At 38.7% G+C, this 26,955-nt stretch overlaps 1 protein-coding gene across 7 annotated transcripts in view; it reads right to left on the bottom strand.

Annotated features, from left to right (window-relative positions):
* Nrg3 (neuregulin 3) overlaps nt 1–26,673 on the bottom strand; it is a 1,010,915-nt gene extending 984,242 nt beyond the window's left edge. For all 7 annotated transcript variants that reach the window (XM_077799160.1, XM_077799157.1, XM_077799161.1 and 4 more), the window contains exon 1: nt 25,842–26,673. In XM_077799160.1, the coding sequence (XP_077655286.1) occupies nt 25,842–26,673 (832 nt within the window). The remainder of the gene's footprint in view (nt 1–25,841) is intronic.
* Nucleotides 26,674–26,955: the final 282 nt, after the last annotated feature.

Raw genomic sequence — 26,955 nt, 5'->3', positions numbered from 1 at the left:
TTATCTACCTTCTGGAAGTCAGATATGTTTACATCAGCTTATTTAATTTTCTTTTCCTTTATCACTTTAACCTACTGTTTGGGCATTCACGAGATGGAGTAGAGACAACCCTCATACATGACTTGTGCCTAATCTTTTATGAGAAACACAGCTGGTCCTATCACTGTTCCTAGCATATCTGGAAATAATTCTGAGACACAATTACATGCCCTGCACCTACAGCTCATGTGGTAAACACTCCTGGAAGACATTGGCTTTCAGCCTGTAAAAGAAACAAAAAAGAAATTTTAAAAGTCTATCTCTTTGTGTGCTATAGAACATGTCTATCTTTTGAGATTTTTAGCGTTTAAGTGAATCATTCATTGGAGGCAAAGGAATAAAGACTTTAAAATCATAAACCTGGTCACAAAATGAGGCCCCTTCTACCATCAGTGGAAATATCTTGACTCGGTTACTTAATGACTACTCATTTTAGCTTCCTGTTCAGTGAAATGGAGATAATAGTAGTTCCTGCACTCCTCAGATTGTGTGGAGAATTAAGTGAGTTTTTGTCTATAATCCATCAAATGTATTTAGAAAACACTCTGTACAGCATAGTTACGTCAACATCGATATTATTTTCATTGGTTTCCTTTAGGAAGCTAGACGGTAAAATTCACTCCAGTACCAAAGATTTTTAAGTTAAGTAGTGAGTGGTTATAATCTTTTGCCTTACAGGTACTTACAAGTACTATAAACCACCTGTCCTACATTCAACCAAGGAATCTCACTTTGCAAACCAAGTGTCATAGTAGACTTCACCTGCTGTTCTAGTCAGCTTTTTCTCTGCTGTTAATAAAAGACCCGACCAGAACAATTGTAGAGGAGGAAATGTTTATTTGGGGGCTGATGGTTTCAGAGGTCTCAATCCATGGACAGCAGGCTGTATTCCTTGGGGCTCAAGATGAAGCTGAACATCAGGGCAGAAGACAGTTTTGGAGAGAAGCAGCTCACATGATGAACAGGGGGGACAGAGAGCAATTCCACTCACCAGATACAAATATAAACCCCCAAACCATGCCCCCAAGGCCCCACTTCCTCTGGTTACTACTCAGTTAATCACTTCAGGGGATTAATTCAAAGACTGGGTTAAGGCTTTCACAACCCAATCATTTCTCCTCTGAACTTTCTTGCATTGTCTCACACATGAGCTTTTGCAAGACAACTCACATCCAAACCATACCATCTCCTAAAATAAAAAATACTATAGATTTAAGGGGATTAAGCACTACTTATTTCTCATAGTTCTGCAGACTGGGAAGTCCAAGATCAAAGCCCCAGCAGACCTTTGCTGAGGACTCTCTTCCTGGTTTATAGACAGCAGCCTGATCCCTGGAGCCTCCCACAGCCAAAAGCAGAGAGAAGAAGGAAGCTCTTGTGTATTTCTTTCTAGTAGTACGTGAATCTCATTACAAGGGCTCTACCTTCATGATTGCCATACACCCAAAGGCTTTGCCTTCTAATACCCTCAATTAGAGGTGAGGACTTCAACAAATGAATTTTGTGGCGAGGGACAATTCAGTCCATAACAGGAGGGCTTTCTCAGTATCACACACATCTATAAATGCCTTTGCAAGGTCCTGACCATTACTTCATGAAAGTTCTCTTTCCCTTTGCTTTATTTAGGAGGGGAATCCTGATCTCAGGAATTCAACTTGAGTTCATGACTGTAGGGAAAGGGGACTAGTACCAAGGTGCCCTGTGAGATGATCAGACAGAGGTCAGCGAGAAAACACAAAATAAGCACCGACCCCTTTGCAAAATTCCTGAGAGTCCTCTTCTATGTAAACACTACAATTACACAATGTCTGAAATCCAGCTTCATCATGGTAGTCAGCTAACCATGTCTATGAAGGGATGAACACATGCACGCACACTCACTCATAATATAGACTGTTGGAACAGTTGTTAGCAGAAGTAAACACAGAAGGAAAATACAGGATCCAGGGTGTGCCAACAGTAACCAAAATGTATGCTCTTTCTGTAAACATCATGTGATTTCTAAAATAGAGTAACCTTCCCCTTACCTCCTGCAAATTCTCCTTATAACTTCAGAGCTAATTTTATTTGTCGTAGATTCTATTTAAAACCTAATACATTTTTATTATCCAATGGTGAGGTTTCTACATATAAACTATATATATCATGAATATAAAACCAATATTCCCTGTAAGAAACTGCACATTCTTATTGTCATGATATATATATATATATATATATATATATATATATATATATATATATATATATATATTAGAGAGAGAGAGAGGAAGAGAAAGAGAGAGTATGTGTGTGTGAGTATGTACATATATATATATGGCCACATTCTTATTGTCAGTGACATCAATTGTTCTCTTTATTCTCAGTGCTGGTAGCACCAGGAGGCACTAGCTGAAGGCCTGCTTCCACCTGCTTCTCGGGGTGCAGAAAGGACAGTGTTGAACATGGCTCTTGGCTCCTACCACAGACCACATTGTCAGCGTCACTAGAAACAAGTGACTGCCTTAGCATTCTGAGCTAGTTAGTCTACGTTTCTATTCTAACACTACACCCTCCCCCAGCCCTGGCCTCCTTAGGATTTCTTCTCACTGACCTCACTGATGGGCCCCTCTCATTGATGGAGATCAATAAACTTTTCATTTTCATAAGAATGTAAACTGTGTTCATCATATCACTAATACCTTTAAAACTTAAAAAAAAGAGGCTTATCTGATCCCAAGGGAAAAATATTCAAGCAAAACCTCTTCTAAAGGACTTTCTTTTTATCATTATTCTAAATGAAAATATGCCAGTATTCCAGATATATTTGTGGATAAATAGTAGCAAAAGCCCTGGATATTTTCATGCTTACTCAGCACTTTCTCAAATATCCTGAAGAACCTACTGATCATTTATAATATTTCCCAAGAACAAAAAGAAGTTGCTAAATTAGAACTATGAAACATACAAATTTATGATGGCTTGATTTTAACTTCCTATTTGTGTATTACCAAATTACAAGTATCTTAAACATTTTTAAGGATTCAGCTGAATGAAATTTTCAGTAACTCTGGGAATCGGTGCCCACTTGAACACCTCAGCATGAGCAGGAGAAGCCTCACCAGCATGCTGGAGTAAACTGAGGATGTAACTTTGGATACAGAGTTCAGCATACCTAAAATTCACAGTATGTCTGTCAAAGATTCACAGGCTCTTACAAATTCATTGGATCTCACTTCTGGCATAGCTCTGAGCACAAAATTTGCATGAGCATTAAATAAAACTATTTTGCCAAGTTAGGCATTTATACGAAAAAAAAAAGAAGCACATTGAAAGAAAATATCTTGGTGTCATAAATGTTTAAAATACACAAACACATGGTGAACTTTTTTCTATTTTTCTATTTGTTCAGGAGGAATCCAATGTAATGTCAAATTCCATAGGTGGTACGAGTTGCTATGATGCTGGTCATGGGTGAAAATATTTGACCACCAGAGGCATACAGACTTTGACTCTCTGACTACTGACTCCAACAAGATGCCCAAAGCTAGGCAGCACCAGTTGCTTAGGTATCTCCATGGACAGGGCCTTCACCTCAGGTTTCAAGTTTCATGGTTTCAGAACATCCAGAACAGCTCCAGGCATTATTACAATGTTGTTGAAAAGTAGCAAGCTCAAGGCAGAGCACACAATCTCTCCAGTGGCTTTCCCTCCTCTAATTAGGGTGGGAAATCCTTCCTCTGGCACATTCCCCTCTATTTCTCTTTGCCCAGGATGATACTCATACCCAATCAATCACAAGTAGAAAAAGGGAATCACCATGACAACCTATCCAACCATAGTCCCTACTTCTAGGACACCAGTTTGCACCAATTAGCACAGAGCACAAATCTTACATCTATCCATTTACCAGTCTACCTAAACTAACCAAATGTCAAGTGGAAAGCAGAACTTGGGAGCACTGAAGTTCATTGTGAGGAGCACAGGCAAGAGTGAAATAATATTGGAAAAGTTCTAATATGGACAAGAGATTGCACAGCATGGGTTATCTTATTTAATGCTTGCAATATTTCTGAGAAGTAGATAGTTTTACTCCAAATTCAGAAAATTGGATAATAAAACTCATAATTATACTGATCTAAAATTAAGATTTTATTTATCAATCTTTTCTAAAATGCTACTTCAACTCTTATTCTTATTAAAACTATGTGGCACGGTTAAATTTTTTAAATTAGATAAAATGAAATTTAAGTGAAAAATTTACTAAAGTTAAAGGTGACCCTAATCACATCATTTAGCAAGTGTTGATTTTAACAATTTTGCAAATTTATTACCAATGCATATTTTCTAAAATAATTCATGCATAACTATAGTTACATATGATTTTGAACTTGCTTTTCATACTGCACATACTACTTTTTCTCATGCTATGATTTTAAAGAGTAATTTGTAATGACTTTACAGTAGAAAAACTGTTAGCAAACCTTCACAAGTATTTCTGTGATGAATTTCCTTGCATACACATAACAACTCTTTAAATGCATTTTATTTATTTTAGAGAGAAGACTAAATGTGAAATTACTGAACAAAGGACACATGCTGGAATATTTCACATGAAAGGATACACATTGCAATCTTTCACATCAAATCACACTCCAGCCCATTTTGCACTGCCTTTAATAATGCTGGGTATCATTATAAAAATTATTGCCAAATTGTCAGAGGCAGGAAATGTTTAGATTTGTTGTACACAATTTTTTCCCAGATGTTAGATTTCACCAACCCTCAAGACAGGGAGGGGATCCTTCAGCCTGAGTCAGTGCCTAGACTCAGGTTGAAAGATTTCTAGTATTTGGCCAGTCCATAAGGAGCTACCTGGGATCTGCCCTCCCTTGCTTTCTTGAGGGGTAAGGTCTGCTCTTCCGTGGGGATGAATGCAGGGAGTTGGATGGTGTTAGCCTTCCACCCCCACTGAATCCTGTGACTCTTATCCTCACTGCTGCAAAGCTTGACCTTCACTCACTTCCTTTCCTTTTCTTCTCCACAGGATAAGGTGTGTCTGGTTCTACTGGGTGATTCCCCTTCCTTGTTCCAAGGCCACTATCCTCACTGGATCAGCAGACCCTACCTTCCTTTCTTTGGCTTTATCTGTCCAAAGATTCTCCCAAGGATCTTCATAGAAAGTACTGAAGCCTGCCACTCTCCCCTCTTCCAAAAAGGGGATTCTGATTGGTCTACAATGGGGTCTGGGCACATGTAAAATATATATGTTTATTTATTTATATCTTTCCCATATGAGTCAAAATGCAGGCAGGGTTGAGGAGTACTATACCATTCTCCCTGCACTGGATCTACAAGTAACTCCACAGTTCACTTGGTGTGGTATTTTCTGTCACAGGTTTCCAGCATTGATGAGGGTCTCCACATCCACTCTCCTGTACCACCATCCTTTTTGCTATCGAGGTTTTTCAATGCCTACACACTCTATCCAATTACCTTCCATAAATATCCAAATGCACACCAAAGTCTTTCATCTGGATCCCCCATACCTGTATATTCTCAGCACCACCATCTCAGATAATGATATCACTATCGCCCCTCTTTTGCAGGAGGGAGTCTTGATTACTCTTTACTGTTTTGCTTTCCATGTAAGTCCTTTCTCTTACCCTCCAAGACACATTCAGTTTAACAGTGAATCATTCCCACCATGCCTTCCTTCTAGTCTAGGCTGTGGATCTCTTGACTGGAACCTGACAGTGGCCTTGTACTTGTCTTCCTGCCTAGGAGTGACCCTCTGGAATACAGCTCCACAGAGCATCCAAGGTAGCCTTTGTAAAACAAGGTTTATCAGAACCTTCTTCTACCTCACCCCCTGTGGTTTTTATTACAACAAAAACCAAGTCCAAATTCTTTATGTATCTTACCTTTTCAACCTCTTCCACTTCACCCCCTCACTCTTTGCCATGTTAATGATGCTCAGGGACACTGGCCATTTTTTTGTCTTTTAAGAGCCTTGAGTTTTCTGTTTCATCTTTCTGGTACCCTTCTGCCCCCAGGAATTCCTGTATGTGGCTTCCTTTCATCATTTGGGACTCAGTTCAAGTATCACTCCCTCAGCTAAAGCTTCAAGGAGCAGCTGTATAAATTCAAACTTTCTGCGTCACTATCCTGTTCAGCATTTCACCAACGTAGAAATTCTTACCTGTCCTCTGACTTCTTTACTAGAAGGCAAGCTCCAGGAAGGCCAATGCTGAAGTCAATCTTCACTGTTATGCAGCCCTCCTGCTGGGTTCCTAAGGCAGCATCTGGCAATAGTAGGTGCTTAATAAGTCAATGGAAAATAAGTCAATGGAGACAGGCTGTGTGGAAGAGGAATAAGGTATGTTTGCTTATGTCACTAACTTATCTGAAAAGATTCATTTCACCATAAGCCATGATAAACATTTTTTTTTTATCTCGCAATGTTTCAATATAAACAGAAATCAAAGCCCTAAATTTTCATCCTTTGGATATTAAATTTACTATGTTAGGATTTTTTTAAAAAAAATATTTATATAGAAAAAAAGAAAATGAGGAGAGACTGGGAAAAAAGTCAATGAGATGAATTTTAGCTTTCTCCAGAAAGATAAATCATCTTACTTTATCTAAGCATATGAAATCTTGCTTAAGAGTTTGCAAAATCTATCAAGATACACTTTGGAAGAAATGCTTCAGAAGAGTATTCTCGGCACTGAAAATCATTTCTTAAGAACAATCAATGTGAAGAGACGGCATGAGATAGGATGGCAAGAAAATGAAAGCAAGGGTTCTTCAGGCTTTGGAAGCATATTTCCTCTTCTTCTGTGTTTAGTGTCAGAAATTGAGATATCAAAGATTGACACAGAGTTTGGTTTCAAACTGAGCATCCCACACTTCCGGGGCAATCATACAGAAAGGGCATGCTGGTTAAGTCGGCCGTTTTCAAATGCTGAGAAATTCATGTCCAGATGCCTGAAAATGGATATATTTTTTTTCTATGCAGCACTGTTGTGGGATTTAAATTTTCACAGCATCATTCTCTTCCTCTCTACATTGCTTTCTAGCTTGAAACTGTTCCTACATTTAGCATTTAACATTTAAGATTAAATTTAGTTCTCAAATTTAAATTTGGAATTAGTCCACGATATGCAATAATGTTCAGCCTTTTATAATGATTTCAATTTGCCCTAGTTCCCCCATATCCAAACACTCCTTGGCTTCCAATTTGTGAGTACTAATTTGTGCAGCACCTTGGTGTATAAGATGGTTTCATATCTACAGAATTTGCACCAGCCTTATCTGCTAGGAGGGAGTCATTATCTTAGTTTTTGCAAATACAGAAAAAGGAGGCTTGTGCCAACTCAGGTATAGGTATTCATATAAAGCAAAACATGGATTCAACCTCATCTTCCTGAGTGATACCCATGACCACTTCTATAGAATATATTCATGTTCTCTTCACTCCCTCTCCCCACCCCCTCCCACACACAGACTACACTCACATCATTAAGAGCATAACTATGATCAAAAGAAAAATAACAACTATTCCATGCATTCCAATTCTAATTGCTGATTTTCAACCTAATTAGATGGTAATAGCATCAGAGAGGGGAAAACAAAACACAAAATTAACATCCACATTAAATGAAATCCAACAAACAGTCCACTGAATTAAATTGGTAGAGGTTCCCTTTGGGCAGCTGGTTTAAGAACGCAGATGGTATTTGGACCAAATCCAAATGTTCAGGTCTATCAATTTTGGTGTTGTGATTAGAATTTATTGATCTGTGAAATAACATTTTTAAAGCTTTTATTTATGGCAAAAAAAAACATAAGAAAGGAAGGAAGGAAAATGTTAAGACAACACCCCTCGATCTATAAACTGTAATGCTTAAAGAATAGATCAGCAGAGCCTTAATGGAGATGGATTTTAAATCCAAATCAAATTAATTTCTGGTTGGAGTGTTAGTGGTATTCTAAAGAGGAGGCATCTCAGCTTGTCCATCCTATGCAGGTAATCAGAGCACTGGGTCTCCCTGCATATCATGGAGATGACTGCAAAGGAAAGGAAATCAAATGCCAAAAATCAAGGAGCAACAGGATGCTGGTATGGCCCCTCTCTTTCTCAATTGGTTCTATTTTTATAATGTGACATTTGAAAAGCCAGTGTCACTTGGTGATTTCATGTTCACCCACCTCTCCACCACCCTTAGAGCTCACTGGGTTTCCATGGTACTTATTAGCGGGAACAGCAGTAGACTTGTGGTTGCCGGAGGCATCAGCTGTCGCCAAGCCCAGGTGCAGAACACTTAGGCCGTACCTCCCTGGAAGCAGAGCTTCCTCTCCAGCTCTGCACCCACACCACAGAACAGAACAGTAGAAAACAGCACACTCAGAGAATACAACACTGAGGATGTCTTACAAAGTAAAGAGGAGAGGGAAGCAGTCCCCAGGCACTGATTAAACTGAGAAAGTTGCAATGTAAGACCTCCAGACCATTTGAAATTATTATTTTTGATTTGTGTATGTCCATGCACTTGAGTCTCTATTATGGACTAAACTGTATCCCCACATTCATATGTCAAAACCCTAACGCTCAATACCTTGGTAGGTGACTGTATTTGGATATAAGCAAATGTGATTAATTCAAAATGAAGATTTGAGGGTAGACCCTAATCCAGTCAGACTGAAGACCTTCTGAGAATTTTGTACCCAGAGAAGTTTGTGCACAGATGTGTGTGCACAGAGGAAAAGACCATATGGAGACACTGAGCGGCAATGACAAATGCCAGCCAGGGGGAGAGGACCAAAAAGAAAGCAACTCTGCCTTTGATGCCTTGATCTTGAACTTCCAGCTTCCAAAACTTGGAGAAAATGAATTTCTGTTGCCTGGGCTATTCAGTGTGTGGTAGTTTGTGATGCAGCCTAAGCTGATAATTGTAGTGTCTCTCTGTGAGCACTTGGTCAAGAACAGCCACACCTTATCCATTGCCTGCTAAATCTATCCTCTGTCTAAAACACAGCTCTTGGTTTTCTGGACACAATTTGTTATAGAATTTCTTGGGGCAGTCTTAGAAGTTCTAGGCTCCCCTCTACCTAGGAACATCCCAGGCTGCAATGAATCCCTGGCTGATGCAAAGAGAGGTCATGTCCCAACAACTGTGCAGACAGGAGAGACTCAATGCCCTCGCTCCACAACAACTAGCGAAAAGGTTCACCCTTACTTGTAATTAAGAAATGTAGCCTAAAACACCAACAAGATACTCTTCTAAAACTGTTTGGCAAATGTTTTTTTTTTTAATATTTTTATTAGTTGTTGATGAAATATTTTATTTTATTTATTTATTTGTATGTGGTGCTGAGAATGGAACCCAGTACCTTGCACATGTTAGCCAAGCGCTCTACCACTGAGCCACAATCCAAGTCCGGCAAATGTTTTGTTTACTGTGTTGTTAATGACATGTGACACCTAGGACCACAGGGGTTTGTGGTCATTCTGACACTCTGCTGGCAAGAACCTGAATTGCTCAATCTTCCTGGGTAAGAATTTAGAAATTTCAGCTTACATAAATAAATAAATAAATAAGACGATGAAGTACTCTTTTTGTATTACACATAGGCCCCCAAAATTTTATTCCATGCTGTGAATGTCTGAAGCAGAATTTTATATAATAGTGACCAAATTACAATAAACTAGATCTCCAACAAATGATAAGCTGATTATATTTGAATAGATTAATATATTTCAGCATAGAACTATTAAAGATAGGACTTGAGGTGTTTTGATGTGGAAATAAAGATTTTAACTACAAAAAGCTATCTTAAAGAGTATTAGAATATATTTTATTTTTATATATAAAGTACACATTCATAAATCAAAAAAGCATGTGCTAATTAACATTCAACAAAATCATAACAATAATTACCTCTGTGTGTTAGAGCTACAGTTAAGTATTACTTTTTTCTTGCTGCTTGTATTTTCTAATTTTGTATTGTGAGCACAGCCGATATAATAATGAAGAAAGGTAAGTGAAAAAAAAATAAGAGTATTGAATAACCACATTGAGTTTGAAATAAATGTCATCTAACTCTGCTACAGGTCACAGTTGTGTTCTAATTCAATTAACGAGACCATACTCTGATTTCCAAACCTCATGACAACCAACACAAGAGGACTCAGTGTTCCACAGGAAGACACATTCATAACATAACTCTAGAGATGGTGTTCTTGGTCCTCTGTTCTTATAACACTGTAAGATTCAGCAACTGGGACGTCTGTTTAATGAAGGGGATTAAATACTATGATTGTATCTAGATTCAGATGAATTTGTTTTCATTTATTTATTTATTTGTTTATTTATTGATATGGGGGATTAAACCTAGGGGTGCTTAAACACTGAGTCACACCCCAGCACTTTTTATTTTTAATTTTGAGACAAGGTATCACTAAGTTGCTTAGGGCTTCACTAAGTTAAAGATACTGGCTTTGAACTGTTGATCCTTCCACCTCAGCTTCCGGAGTCACTGGGATTATTGCCATGTACCACCATGCCTGACTCAGATGAATTTATTTGTACTTCCAAATAAAGTACTTGATGTATGGCAGTAATTTCCCCTATTATTGGAATCCATTTACATATATGTGTATAGATATATAATATACACATGACATAAATATATAGTATGTATGTGTGAGTATGTGTGTCTGTGTGTATGCACACTAGGTGAAGGATAAAGAATTCTATCTTAAAGTTGCAAACAAGCAAATTTCACCTGACTTTAGGATGTAATCAATTCCCATCTAACCCCATCTATGTAACACACCAAAACAGGGATATTCCAAATGATAAAATGATAAACTATTAAATATCCTATCAAAAATATACTACAAACAAGCAAAAGTACTGTGTGTGTGTGTGTGTGTAGGTAGGTAGGTAGATAGGAAGAAAGAGAGTTGTAAGGAGAGTGGACAGGGAAGGGGAGAGAGAGCCCTTTTTTGAAGTGAGTGATTTAAAAAAAATCCCACCAAGATTTTAATCTCAAATTTAGACCCTTGGCTTCCCAGAATCATTGCCACAAGGAGACTCAGGGAGCATCCTGTCTAGCATCCAAGTTTACAGAAGAAACTGAGGCCAGAGATCAAATAGTTTATCCTGAGGTCTCAACTAAATAGCAGATCCGAGCCTACATTCTCCAACCAGGTCAGGACTTCCCACTGTGCCTTAATTACTTTTCTCCCTTTCAAACCCCCTCTTCTAAGTCTCTTCTTTCCAATTTTCCATGGAAGCAAAGAAGAACACATACATAAAACAAGGCCAAGTTTATGTGAAGTCAGTTTCTGGAAACCACCTCCTAGAACCACCAGAGCATCTTTGCCACGTTCACCAAGATCTTTTATTAACAGATTAAAAAATGACAGAGCATCAAAGAAAAAGAAGCAGTAGTACAGAAGACATATGGAGATGAGGTAACACACTTGCATAATCTACAAACATCTAAATCCATATCCGGACACCTAAAAGTAGGTTGTATTGCCAATGGCATGATGCTCCCCACACCAAACCTTACAGCTGGCACAGGATCAGAAAGCAGGGCCATACAGTTCATGATTTTGGAATCACCTTCCTTGTTTGAATTTCTTTCTCCCATTACACATCGCAGAAATCCTTCTTCATCTAAAAGCAGAAATATCCTCACATATTAAAGCAGTCCAACTTTTCTGGCCTGAAAGCATCTCTATTTCCTGAGGGTCAAGAGGTTCACCTGATTGCATGTAACTGATAATTGAGGATTAAAGTGGACTACCCAGCACCAGCAGTGAAAAGAAATTGATGAGACAGATGGAGTACTCCTCTGAAAATGTAGCATGTGTTATCTATTTTAATGCAATTCATTTCATACCTTGTAGCTGATAGCTGGAAGAACAGGGGGAAGAAAAGATTTTCTTTGGCAAAGTGATAAGTTTGGAGAAATGTGAGAAAATTCAGCACTAAACTTCAGCAAAGTTTTTGAGTTTAAAAGTATCATTGGCCAAAGATCACCCTTTCAATGGCTTGCTCACATAGAGACTCTCCCTCCCTGCAGCATAAAGAGCTCATGGACTGGCAATTTAATTCAATTTTCACAATGGGAATGCAATACATAAAGACATTTTGTAGCAAGCAATTAAAGTCTCCAAATCCTAACACTTAGATATGGAGCTATTTTATGGCAACCAGGATGAAGGACATACATATTCACTTTGAAAGCTTTGCAGTTGTACAAATGTATTATGGAGTACCAAAGAGCTGAAAGTTGCAGAAATATATCTGGTATATATTTACTTTAAATAAGAGGATAAGACAATATAAAAATCAGAAAGAGTTAATTTTGAAAAATGTTAGATATGTAGAAAGCCTTGCTCAAGATAAAATTATTCCAATGTTTTCTCTTTAAGATTTCTTTTCAATATCAATGTTCAAACAAAATATTCACATTGTTGCTTCCTAGCATCACAAAGTTCATCCATAACACATGAAAGTCCATTCATTTATGTATTCATTCATTCATAATTTTTTGGATCAGTTTTGCAAATTTCTCCCCTCCAAGGAAACACCTGTTGCTTCTAGTATATCCAACTAATTGACAGGCTTATACCCTTCCTTGCCACTCTAGAAGGTGATTACTTAGGCAGCAGTCCTTGTAGAGTTCAAATGCAGAAAGCCTATCAGAGGGCACCTGGCAGGAGACTGTGCTTCCTCAGCAGCCTGGTCTACTTGACCTCTTCTCTTTGGGGTTAACATTTTTGTGTTATCTAGTCATTTAGAAGTAATAGAGCTCCTTAGACTTTTACAACACTCAGCCATTTGCAGTGCATTGTAGGAAACAGCATTTCATTATTTATCATAAATTACTCAGAGCTGCTCACAATGAAAGATGAGCATCAGTGAGGTACCACAGAGAAGGTCATTTGGAAGCTTGCAAAACCAAGTGCTGAAGGAGTAACACAGATTCAAGGCAGACTTTGCTAAAATCGTTATCTACTTCTCTGCCATCCTTTCAAAAAAATCTCTTCTAACCAAATACACAGATATGAACAAATAACTAAGAAAATTTACCTTGATCTAAGTCAATAAAATAAATCAACCGAAAATATCCCAAGCAAATAACACCAGTATATGTCAGCTGGCATATTGTAAATGTTGATATCAGTGAAAATTATCTGATCAGTGAAAAATATAGGAGAGATGCTGTTAGCTATTAATGCTAATTTAGCATTTGCACTTACACAGAGCGGTAGCCCCTCTATCTGGTACCAGCTGGAAACCAAGTAAGCCAGCGAAAGTGATGAACCTGATTCTCATCTGAAGATCTTGTATGGTGAACAAAGAGGGCGACATCTAATTTTAGCTGTCAGTATGTAAATGCACAGATGTGGTTCTCCCATCTATGGCAGGAGCCCTCCTGCAGGCCATATGAAAGCCTCATCTTATACAGCCCTACAGATCTTTCCTCTCTTATTCCTCACTGTGACAAGAGCAGAGAGGGAATCAACAGTGTCATATTCCTTTTGAATGCTATGCAATTTCAGCATTGAATCCCAAAAGGTGCTGAGTGGATTCTGCAAAGAGAGGATCCCAGATGGAACCAAAGGGTGATGCAGCAATCAATTCAGAAAGGAGTTTTTGCCTCTGAAAAATCTGAAGGCAGCCACAGGTTAATTTAGGTGAAGCAGTGCAATCAAGAGTTTCTTCTTGTTATTCTCCTTGTGTCTCTACTTGCAAATTTTTAGATATTCGAAAGCTGTTATTTTGGGTTAAATCTAGGGCTGTGTTGATGTGACTCTGGATAAACTAAACATCCTTAAAACACAGCAATTCATCTGCCTTTTGGAACACTTTGAGGCAGCACTGGAATGAAGTCAACACTTAAAATATATCCCCACACAAATCAGAGGCCACATCTGTAAATAATTTGGTACAAGTCAGACTTGGAGAATCTTTAAAATCCATTGCCCATCCTTCCTCCCAAGTCATCCTGGAGATCTAACATCTTCTGAAAATACCACAAATATTATGACTTCCTTGCACCAATCCTGACTATGGCTTAACTTAGCAGCCTAGTTATGTCCACCCCAATGCACCTCCACCTCCTTAATCAGGTCCTGCTCCAAGGAAAGGTGAGGCTGCCCCCTTAGTTCCCAAAGAGGCCCTGTCTGCACCAGCTGGACCCCGCACTAGATCACTGGGGCAAGAACATGCAGACTTCTACAGTTGTTAATGGATTCTTTCTCTCTTGGCCTTACTTCTTTATTACTCTGAGGAAATTCTCCTTTGAAAATTTCTTTGTCGGCAATGATTACTACTTTCTGAAATGGCCCCATACACTTTCTATGTTGGAATCATATGTTTCAGCAATTCATTATTCTTTGGTACATACATTCTGATCTTCTCAACAAAAGCAGAGATGAAAATGATGAAATGTCCTTCTTGTGTGTCACACACTTTACTGTTTATAGAACTGGGATAAGTCTATTCTCAGGATGCAAGGATGGTATTATATGTGTAAGATATGTAAAAATTGGCAACTTCAGCTGTTATCAGAAACACTCCTAAAAGGACAGAAAAGGTTTTACTTAATATAAACACAAAGTATCCATTCAGAAAGGCTGAAGTCTTAAAGGAGGGTGGCTGTCTGTCTGTGGTCTCTCCAGTCAAGATCATAAAAAATGAAGCTGCTGAAACCAGGAAGACCTTCTTTGCATGTATTAGGCCATGGGCCATGAGAAGCAAATCCTCAGACCTAGGATCAAGGGTATATAAATGGGAAAATCCTCGAATGCAGAACACCACCCTGGCTCTATGCAATGGTAAAGGCCAAAGAAATGTTTCAAAAGATCCCCTTTACTTTTTGAAATTTGTATTGATGTATACAAAATGTGCACAAATCATAAGAATGAATGTTGATCAACTTTTAATTGAACTCACTCATATGACTAGATCCCAGATCTAGAAGTATAATATTGTCAGTACCCCTAAGCCCCACAACTTGGGTCCCGTCCATTTACTACCTGCCTCCTTTTCAAAGATAAACTTGATCTTGACTTCTCATTGTTAAACATTATATAAACAGATCCGTAATTTTGTTCTGGCTCTTTTTGCTCATCATTGGGTTTGTCAAATACTTGAGGGACTTGGAGCACAGTTCAGCAAGTGCCCTGCTACTTGTCCCTTTCCAATGGACTAAGATCCAACAATACATGTAGCCTTTTCTTTTTATTTCATCCTTGAACTACACCAGGTAATTAATTTATTAATATACAGACACTTGATTGATTCATTTTGGCTATATTCAGCCATAGCACTATTACTAAAGTTATCCAACATCTGTAGACTAGAGGAGCCATTAAGCAACTCATTATACTTCCACCATCATCCATATCCTCAAATGATCAAGGCTAATATCAAAGGCCCAGGTAAACCACTCAGCTTTCAATCAGACATTATTTCCCATGAGCACATGAAAATGTGTTTGTATTTCTATACACAAGCATCTCACAGCAGGAATCCAACTGTCAATACTTCAGTGTTGATTCTACCAATTAAGACACAAATTCTTAAAGAAAAAAATCTAAAATCTTCACAGAAGCAAGACCAATGATTCAACTGATCCATGGAGATTATTCTTTACTTTTTCAAAAGTTTTACAACTTTGAATTAGAGAGAACTCATGACCACTAATGAAAAATTTGCCAATACCAAAAAAAAAGGACAATAAATTAAATACCATTCCTATTCCACAATCCAGAAATAATCAACAATTTTTTGAATTTAGTTACTATATATTAAATCTGTTAATCTACATAGCTTAATATAATCCGCATCCTATTTAATTTTCTATCCAAAGTCTTAGGCATATAATAAATATTTTCCAATATTCTTAAAATTACAAAAAAATGTAATGATTTCATAATACCTATTATGTAAACAAAAATCTATTTTATTATGTATTATATTTAACCTTAAATGTACATGATTTAATACACATCAATGCCAAATACTTGTTACAGATTTCAAGGTTTTTCCTTGAGTAAATATCTATTGTTTTTCTTGTGGAAAACCATACACACAATGTATGCTGTGATTTTTCAGGTTCAGTTTATTCATTGCAGAGAGAAGGATTAAAGCCACATGTAAAACAATCTAAGCACAGCCTTCTTATAAATATATCAATATATCTTCACTTGCTTGCATAGTGGCTTATCTTTATGGAGTATTTCCAATGCAATCCACTTAGTTTCAGTAGAAACCACAATCAATTCATTGGTTTTCATAATATTTAAATACAATACCTAATTATAGTACCAAGAACAGTCAACATAAACAGGTTCTGGGGCTGATATAACTTACACTGTAAACACAGCTCTGGTTTAGTGAAAGGAGAAGTCTTCCCATTTGTGACTATTCATTTCAGCATAAGCATTTGTCAGTTATTAAATATAAAATAGTAACATACTAAAGAGTCAGTTAAACAGAATTAAGTCAAAATAGCATTTAATATAAACATTTATGCACCCTATTTTTCTTTTTTTATTCCTAGAGTCTCTAAATGTTGTCAACATGCCAACAAAACCTTTTTTTATATGTACAACAAATTTGGGTTAGCAAATTTTTGCCCCTCTTCTTTATGAACATAGCAGTTACTCTTTGTGGCCTTTTTTGATATACCAGTTTCTCGACATTACAGTCTTCCTATCTCTGAGCAGGCTATTCAAACACAATCACATAAACTTGCTACTTCACTGGTTTACATTTTCTTTTTGTGAGTTTGCAAAAGTATCGATTCAATCATATTTCACTCAACTAACAGCAACTTTTCTTCTTTTAACTAAAAAGAACTTCAATATACAAAAATGTCAAATAACTAAGAATGAGTGAATCTACTTTGGGTTATTCCCTTTGCAAAATATCAGAGTCTCATCAATATTACTCCTCTTAGAACTCTTGGACAGTCAATCGTGGGAATCTTGCACTCTGGCTCCAAAATGGAATTGGGGTGTTCTGTAGAAGACTACGTATGATGAAACTCCCATCATTTCCTTAGTAGGGCCCACATCTTAGTGACTACAGCCATGGAAGGCTATCACTCCAAATCTTCCCTGACACATTTCCATTGATCAGTCTCAGCATATGATGCAGTAACTGCTATAATCAAAAATACATTTGGAATGGGCTGAGAAGAAAATTTTGACTGAATTTTAGGAAGCAGAGAAATAAAGTCTGTAACAGTTTTCTGTCACTGTTATATTGAATCACCTGCAAGCAATCATAGGATAAAATAGTTAAGAAGACAAAAGAATAGAAATGTGAAGATGAAGATTTTTGCTAAATTTCTAGCAATCTGTTGTACAATACAGTACCTATACTTAACAATATGGTATTGCATATTTCTAAAAATGTTTAGATAAATCTCATGTTAAGTGTGCCTACCTCAAAAACTAAAACAAGGAAATTCTTGGTGATCATGGGTATATTTAGTATTGCACATTGATTGTGTTGATGGTATCATGGGCATATGTGTATGTCCAAACTCATTGAAATGTACACATTAAATACATGCAATTTTTATGTATAAGTCATACCTCAATAAAGTTACAAGAAAAAGAAGTTTAAAGGAACACATTCTTTCTCTTTTGTTGAAACATCTCCAGAGCTTCTCCTTGGATTGAAAACCAGGGCAATTTCTGCAGTCAGAAAGGCTCTATCAGGATACAAGGATGGTATTATATGTGTAAGATATCACAGAATACACAGAAAGGCTCTCTTTTACTAGACCACATGTGCCATTTATGAATTTATAATATCAAATGTCACTATGTATAGTAAGAGATTGAAAGGAGCAATGACCACAGATATGGCAACATTATATCAATGGATTAGGAATTGGGTTGGGAACCATTACCTGCACAATCTGCCTATCTTCCTGATCATCCAAATTATGCACACTATTCATGTCCTAGAGAAAGTATATAACCACTCTAAGCCCAGTTTCATTATCTGTATGATTAACATAGGGAAGCATGGGCCACAGGTCTATATATGTTTGTCTTTGAATCTGTATTTAAAAAACAAATCAGATAAAAAAAATTTCCTGGTACCCAGCAAGACTCCCCATAGCTTTCATTTTTATTATTACCTAAATTCTCAAGCCCCTTCCAATTCTGAGATTCTGTGAATAATCCTTCCTTGGTATTAAAACTTAAGATTCACAAATCCAGAGAATGTGATTCTAAAATGATCAGGGTGTGAGTTATTTTTCCTTTAGTGAATTTCCAACTCCCTGGCAATTCACCAGACGATCATGACTTGGGTTGTAGGTAGTCTTGGGAACGTTATCTTAAGGGGCAGACAAATATGTTCAGTTATAATAGCAAAAGATTGATGCTATTCTCATAACTCTGCCTATGTGGTGCTTATGTCAAAGTAGTTGCATGGAACTCAGATTTCCTTTTCTTGAAAAATTGAAAATGTTCTTGTAGACCTTACTGCATTCATGATACACTCTGTCACCTGTTTTTTTTTTTTTTAAAGCCTCAAAGACAAAAAAGACAAAATCTTATCGGAGGCTGTTAAACATCTGTTATTAAGCTTACTAACAGAATACAGTTTTGCAGATTACTTTCTGACTAATCTCATCTTATGCTCAGGAAAGGTAATATATGTTTTATGTACAATCCCTAACCTGTTTTAAAAAAAAAAAAAACTTATAATCACACAAACATAATACTTTGAAATAATTTTCAGGATGAAGTGTAACCTGCAGATAGATGTTTTTGAAATGTTAATGTTGTTATTTCTAGAAAAAAAGATTTCTGGCTTAAATTCTATCCAAAGTTTGAAAGACCCAATGATAATAATATTGTGAAGGAATGTCACAAAGGGGAGGGAGGCTTTAGGGCATTATTTCTTTCATTAAGAATCTTCAGATTCTGTAGATTTCAGATTTCCAGATCATTCAGCAATCTCACTGATTTTACCCCCCAATTTTGGTTCTTCTCTGTGATAAACATATACACAAATGAGGCTTTTACAAATATCTAACAAGCAAACATTGTTAATGGGAAAGTGGGCTACCTTTTGGGACTAAACTTCGAAGCTGACTTGAGGTAGATTTCCATACCTCATTTTGGTGTATCACAGGAGAGAACCAGGGCAATAAAAGAGCAACAATCACTCATTGTGATGAAAGATCTCTGAAGCTGGGGAGCAAACCAGTCCCAATATTTCAACTAAATTCAATGGCCTGATGTGCTCTTGGATGAAAATAATCAGTCTACCCACTTCCCATTTCACTGCTATAAAAACAGTAGTGTTAATGAGCTCTTTTGGGAGTGGGTGTTATTGGCATCACCCTCATGATCCCAAAGGAGGAAGTTAAAGTTCTGAGAATGAATCTACTTTTTAAGGTCACTCAACTATCATACAATACAAGGACACAGGTTTTTGGTATTTTTACTTTGTTCTTTTTATTTTGTTTTTTATAGGTATCTTTGTTGCTCTTCTAGCAAAGTCCCTAACAAATATAGTAAGGACTAATACCCACTTTCAATGTTACCTACTGAAGATGTTACCTACTGAAGATGACAATTTCTTGAACTAACTTTCCTTAACCAACTTGTTGTCACCACCTCCCTTCTCCACTGCTTTAGAGGAAACTATGACACAGGACAGGACATAGCCACCAGGAAGGATGCAAAAGTGCCTACACCTCCTTGCAGCTGCCAGTTGAGTTATTTGCTTACCTACATCAGTTGGGGTAATAACCTTATTTGTGCCAGTTGTTTTGGCTATCATGAAATTTAGTTAAATTTATATACACCAATGATTTTTGGGAATGAAAGGTAACTGTGGTTTCTTTAAAAATGTAGTTGGATATTTTGAAGAAAATCCAAAAGATGAGTTGTTTTGTATTTTTAGAAAGAAAGGAGGAAGAAAAGAGAGAAAGAGAAAGAAGACAAGAAAAAGAGGAGAAAAAAACTGACTCTGAGGGAAAAAAGATATGGGGAAAAAAACTATGAAAGATTTCCAGGGCATGGAGATAGTATAATGTCTGTGAATAATCTGCATTCATATGCAGATTCCTTCACTAATGTCTTTAAAGAAGAAACAGAAGTATGGCATTAAAAATGCTAAACTTAAACCAGTAGACACATACTCAGAAAAATGTCTTAGCCTTAGGTCAAGATATGAGAGAATTTATGCTGTTTAGGTTAAGTGTTATGTAAATACTCTCCTTTTTAAGGAAACTTTACTATATAAACTTTTCAAATCAAACAATTCACTACCAGCATTTCAAGTCCTCCAAATAGATGTTTAATAAATGAAGTAAAAATTATAATGCATGCCTTGAATTTTGAAAATTGAACTATATAAACACATATAAGAGCTTATGTTCAAATATACAATTGTGTTGTGGAATGAGATAATAAGTGACATCAAAAGTTACATGATTTGTAAGCCAATCTACGTGGGAAAATAAATAGCTATTAGTCTTCCACCAAGTTTATAGAACCCTTTTTTTTAAATATAAAAAGCACCAAGATTTAAGCAATTACCTAAACAAATATTATTTTAAAATTTCTATATCAACTTAAGCAGTCTAACATTTCTTATCAAAGGAATAATTTATTTAAAATAACTTGAAATGACATGAAGTTATTAAGACAAAGAAAATTTATTGAGTAGTGCTGCTGGTATTATAGGCTAAGAAATAAAGGTCTAAAAAATCAAAAGTGCATAAAATCTTCAGTGAACAAGTAGTCAAAGGAAGAAATACAAACTTTGTTACAATTTAAATGAGTATGAAACAACTCCTGGATATGCTTTCACTCTGACATTACACAGTTGAGTCCATTACAAACTGAGTCCTGCCTTCTGCCTTCACTGTGTATCGGTTCTGGAGCTTTCCTAGGTGTAGGTGAGTAGAGTTTCTAGAATCTCAAAACAGTGGTATTTGTCAAGGTAACACCAGTGCTGTGCCTTGCCCAATACACAGGTCTGAAGATAAAAACAGATTGAAAGAATGCAAGATGAATTTCAGTTCTATTCAGAAGCAATTCTAAAGCATTTTGAAGACTTAGATTTATGACTTTTCCCTTGCTCTTATATATTTCAGGGCCAACTTTCATGTTCCATTTTCGACAACCCAGATAGAATATTGAGATATGCTTGGTAGTGAATATGAGAGGTTATGAGAAAAAAAAAATTCTACCAAAGAAATAAATTGAAAATCGGTTTTCTTTTTATTGTGGTAAGACCAGAAGGAAGGGCTGGGAAAATCCACAAAGGAGGAGAGATTTTGTTCCTATGCACACTGGATTGCCCAGAATGGCACTGATTCAAACTCTGAAAAAAAAAAAAAAAAAAAAAAGAAAAAGAAAAAGAAAAAAAAAGAAAGAAAAAAAAAAAAAACTCTGCTTGTGACCCAGTCTAGATTTAGAAAAGCTGAGCTCTTTAGTAACAGTGAGAAAAATTACAAAATTTGTTTATTTCTGTTGATTTTTTTTCTTCTTATACATTTGTGGATCGACACTGTATTTTAAAGTCTATCCAGGAAAACAGCACAAATACAAATGTGGATTCACAAATCAAACCTTCAAAAGGGACTCTTCACTAGAAAAATCACCTCAAGAAGAAAGTTTAAACCACTTTGTCTTAATGCACTAAGACCAAACTCAAAGAGCCCCCCAATATAGTCTTGCCAACCTATGTCTAACCTTGCTAGTTTTTATTGCTGGTTTTGTTCTGTTGTTGAAGTGGTGGTGGTTATTATTTTGTTGTTCTTGTTGCTGTTACTATTGTTGGACTATGAAATTCAACTTAAGTATCCAAAGAGCAAAACTGTACAGTGGTGAACTGATTAAAGCAGAAAAGTCCCATAATCCCAGCATTAAGGCCAAAGGAAATTAAAACATACTCAAATAGCAGCATGCACTCATAAAAAAGCTCACAACTGGACTGAATAAGAAATATTGATCTTCAGCTTTGAATATTCTTACTTTGGCTACTATGCATGATTGGGGTCAGTACCCTCTATGCTGGAATTCCTTTGAAGGCCTTGACTCATATAGACAGAACATCAGGTTCAGGGTAACTTTATTTAAGTGAACTACATCTGAGCCTGCTTACAAAAGAACCAAGAATATTCTTATTGAGTAAAGGAGTGGAGATATTGGAAAGAACAAACAGGAAAATTACTGATGTCATCAATGCTTTTAAAAATTGCAATAGGTGTGATGGGTAAAGTTTTATTTAAATAGACTTGAGTAAATGAAAATTGTCTCCATATCTTGTTTAAACTTCACTGATCCATTTACATTCATTTCTTTTCTAAATACTATTCAATATTTGGAATATTATTCATTGGAAATAACTATAAAACCTTCCAAATATGACCCTAAAAATAGCCCATTAAAAGGTGCTTTTTGTCTTTGTACTTGAATTTAGCTGGTGACTCTGGCCTTTTACATGCCAAGCAGTGCTTTCAGCTGAGTAAAAGAATTCTAAGACTCCACTGGCTTTAGGTACTTTGTGCAAATGTTTCTGATTTAAAAATAAAATTCCAAATGCTAGAAAATAGAAAGGCTCTTTGTATACTAGACAAAAATCAGTGTTCTCCCTTACATAGGGTCCTGTCTTTAGCTTGAAAAATTTGAAAACTAACCTACACTTCAGACACAAAATGATTCAAAGAGACTTTGAGAAAAATAATCACCTAGTAGCAATATTTTTAAGATATTTGTCTTTAAAGATTCTGAAGGGAAGGCAAGTACTGGCCTACAGAGAAACCAAGAGATTTCAGGGACATGCAGGAAACTTTTGGTCCAGATCATGGCTCTAGAAACAAGAATCAAATTCTAAGCTCTCATCCTTCTGCTGTATAAGTGAAATCATTTTTTCTTCAATTCTACACAAAATTATTAACAGTCTTCTACACTGAACCTTCCTCTCTGCAAAAATAGTTTTTGCTTGCAAGGAACCTATTATCCATTAGCAAGTGTGTTTATTCTTAGTGAACAAGCTTCTTCCACTTCAAAGAGCTATGCTGCCTTTACACACAAGATCCTTCTGATTGCTCGAAGATGAACACAAAGAAATTTATTCTTTAAGCTTTGAGATGTTCAACTCAAGAGCCAAGACTCTGGCCATTAAAGAATTTGTGGGTTAGTCTCACAAAAATAGAGCATCTTCTGTATCTGTCCTCAGGTGCCACAGCACCATCCATGACTTTCATTTAAAAGAAAAACAGAAGCCAGGAAAAAGGAAATTTCTCTCCAGGGAACTTTAGTGACATAATCAAAACAAGTAAAAAAATATGAACGTCAGATATTCAGACAATAATTCAGCCTACAGCAGCAGTGCTGATAATCCCTTGAATGAAATCTTTCTATTCTTTTGTTAATCATCCTGCAGTCTTGGATGAGAAAAATAATTAAACTATGCTTTTTCTTTAAATTACCATACAACCTATGTATTTAAACTTACATTTTTTATGGAAACTATATAATAAACCTTTCATTAAAATTTTCCTTGTTGATGTATGCAAACCAGGTCAGTTTCTGCTGGATTTGCATACTTGGTTTTATCCCTAATTCAACTTCTTGTTAAAGGTTTAAAATGGAGAAAATGTCAGATTACAAATAAAGCAAATACTGCTAATATGTCTAGTGAACACTGACACCATTTACAGGTTTTCCCCCTCTTTTCCTTAGGGTAGAGAGCCCTGTCAATAATCATTACTTATTAAAAAGGCTGCCATTCCCTACTACAGGATGTAGAAAGAGAGCACAGAGAGGCAGAAATAATTACCTTGGGCTTTTCTTTAAAGACCTCCCAAGAATGGAATGAAAGGAAATCAACTAAGAACATGAAATACCCCCATCATGTGCCATCTCTCCACATGCGCATACACACAAGGTTGGGAAGTACACCCACACTCCATTATTCATATCAACTGCATCAAAAGGATTAAAAAAAAATCTGGGGTCTTCCAGAGAGATAGACACCTATTTTCAATCCATTGAATATGCTCATACTACACTTGCAAATCCTTTATCCCTCTACAAAACTCAAGCTAGATTTGCTAAAAGGAGTCTCTAAGCACCTCCTGAGAAAATGTGCTCTTAGAAATGACTGCTTCAACCAAAGCAGAGAAGAGCTGCAAGTTACTGGCTCTACTGCCATTCTGGCTTGTGGCAGATTCCTTCCTTCCCCTTTCCTTCCTGTCTCCCAATTCATCTGCTAGCCTCCCCCGCCCCCCCATAGCAGACTATAGGCAAAAGGACTTGATTCTGGAACTTACTAACAAGTACACAAATCCTATCTTTTAAAAAAGTTTCAAGGGTTAAATAACACCCTTGGTAAGATCACAGGTAAGTGATGTGAAAAATTACCAGATTACTGAAAGCAAATCTGGTGTTTTTACCAGCACGGAAGAGTTAATGATGAGCACTCTTTCTTTCCCCAGATGTTAGGGCTCAAAACAGAAATACAGTATCAAGACAGCATAACCTGACAGTTTTTGCAGAATAGGCTTGCACAGAACTTGAACTGGCATGCTGGGGGTTTGTCCTAAATAACCTTCACAGGTTGCACAAACTGTTCCCATATCCTGATCAATAGTCAGATAAAAAAGGTTCCTGAGAATTCTTTAGAGTAAGAATAAGGTGAGGGGTGGAGGTGGGAGGTCAATTAGCTACCTAAAACGTTAATAAAAATAGAAAACATACACCTCCAAAACATAAGATGCTGTTTTGCTTTGGGTAATCTGGCCAGTACTGGCACCAATTGCACCCAGGATGAACATGCTACCTCCTAAGGGTGACATGTTTCAAAAGCATTGGATGTTCTCACCCTCCAGTGCAGAGAACTCTGTCCCAGACCGCCTATATTTTACAGGAACTGAGAGGAGATGAGGTTCACACCCCACCTTTGGGAAAGGAACAAAAGCTAACGCTTGGCAGAAGTGTGTATTGGGGTGGGATCCTTCTCTTTCCACAGGACCTTAGAACCCTAGAGGTGGCAACTCTGCAGGGCTCCTTTCATATATCCTTCTAGTTAACTCACAGTCAGTGGACACAGAATCCATCAATCAATTTCTGTACCTTGGAATGGCTACCGAAAGGCTGAGGGGTGATCACTTTAGCCCTTTGCCAGGATCATCTCCTTTCCCTACCTCCCCCAATGGTTTCTAATTAACCCTTCCAGGTCCCTGCCTGGGCTGGAAGCGTCTTCCCTACATTCTACCAACACCCCCAACAAATAGCCATTCCCCATGGGACATAACTTCCCTTTGTGGTTTACCCTCGGTCAATTTGCGAGTGCTTTTGTCCCCTTCCTTCCCGGCAGCGGGCGGGGAAAGGGTTGGGAGCTTTGGGGAAGGCCCACCCTCCCTCCGTAACCCTCTAAAGGAACCGGATCCGGGAGCTCGCCCGCAGGTCTGCAGTGAGAAGGGATCACACTGGAGTTAACCCTTTGAAACGAGTTGGGAGATCGGTTCTCATTTGGGACCCACTAAAGTAGGACCGGTGGAGCTTGAGGATCTACCTCTCTTTCTCATCCCCCAGACTCCACACACAGTCCCACAACAGGCCGACGCCTTTACCCTCCGTGTGACCAGTTGGAACCATCTTCCATGCTCTGCCCCAAACCTGGGATGGCGGGGAGGGGCAGGGGGGTGTTAAAGACAGGCAGCTAAGGGGAAAGACAGCAGGAGAGCAGAAAGGAAACTCGGTAGTAAATTATAGTTGAGACAGCGTGTTTACTTACGAAATTTGGGGCTGGTGATAGTTTCTGGTGTAGTGGTGGTGGAGAAGGAGGAGGAAGAGGAAGAGGAGGAAGAAGAGGCGGCAGCATCCTGAAAGGGAGACAGGGTCCAGGAGGGAGTAGAATCATGAAGGTAGGAGGAGGTAGCATATGCCGCAGTGGGCCAGGAGGGCATCGCCTGGGTACTGGGGGTTCCTGGCACTGGGGGTCTGGAGCCCGGCGTGCTGCTACTGAAGAAAGGGACGGTGGTGGACAGGACCGTCGGGGGGACCGCAGTGTTCCGTGCTGTGGTGGAGCGCGGGCTGGCCCGGATAGGCACTCGGTGCCCGGGAAAGCGAGTGGGTGCCCGCGTGATAGTGGTCAGGCGAGTACTAATCCGGTTGGGCGTCCTGGAGGAGGCGGCGCCGGCGGCGGAGGGGGTGGCGGGGGACGTGGTTGAAGTGGTGGTGGTGGTGGTCTCCATGGCCTTGGGGAAAGAGCTGGGCTTGGAAAGGAAGAAAGGGTCCTGGCCCATCCCCTTGGAGTCCACCAGGTCGGTGGGCACGTACTCCTTGACGGAGCCCACCACGATCCATTTGAGGAGCATGAGGCTGAGCCCCAAGCCGATGAAGCCGATGAACAGAGGCACCACGCACAGCCACGTCTGCTGCCGGTTCCACACGATGCAGTCGCTACAGCGTAACTCCCGGGGGGGCTCGGCCGCCCCTTCGCCGCCGCCGTCCGGGCCCCCGCCCGCCGCCGCCGCCGCCGCAGCCGCCGCGGTGCCCTCCTCGGCCGAGGCGGCGGCTGCCGAAGCGGCACCAGGTGGCGAGGCAGCGGCCGCCCCTTCACTCATCCTAGGAGCCGGTCTTCACCTTCGCCCCCCCGAGGGCCGCGCCAGAGGCATGGGGCCGCGCGGGCCGGGCGCGGGCGCGGGCGCGGGCTCCGGCGGCGGCGGCGGGCTCGGGCTCAGGCAGCGGCCGCGGCGGCCGCATGCAAATCGGCTCCCTGCCCCCACGCCCCTCCCCCCGAGAGGCGGGCGGCGGGCGGGGAGGAGAGGAGCGGGGGAGGGGACGCGGCCGGGGAGGGGGCGGTGAGGATCGCGGAAGAGGGGCGAGAGCGGCCCCCCGGCGCCGCC

This window comes from Urocitellus parryii, chromosome 5 (assembly GCF_045843805.1).
Source record: "Urocitellus parryii isolate mUroPar1 chromosome 5, mUroPar1.hap1, whole genome shotgun sequence".
NCBI classification, from domain to species: Eukaryota; Metazoa; Chordata; class Mammalia; order Rodentia; family Sciuridae; genus Urocitellus; species Urocitellus parryii.
The sequence above is the reverse complement of the archived record's forward strand: the minus strand, read 5'-3'. Positions and strand labels throughout refer to the sequence as shown.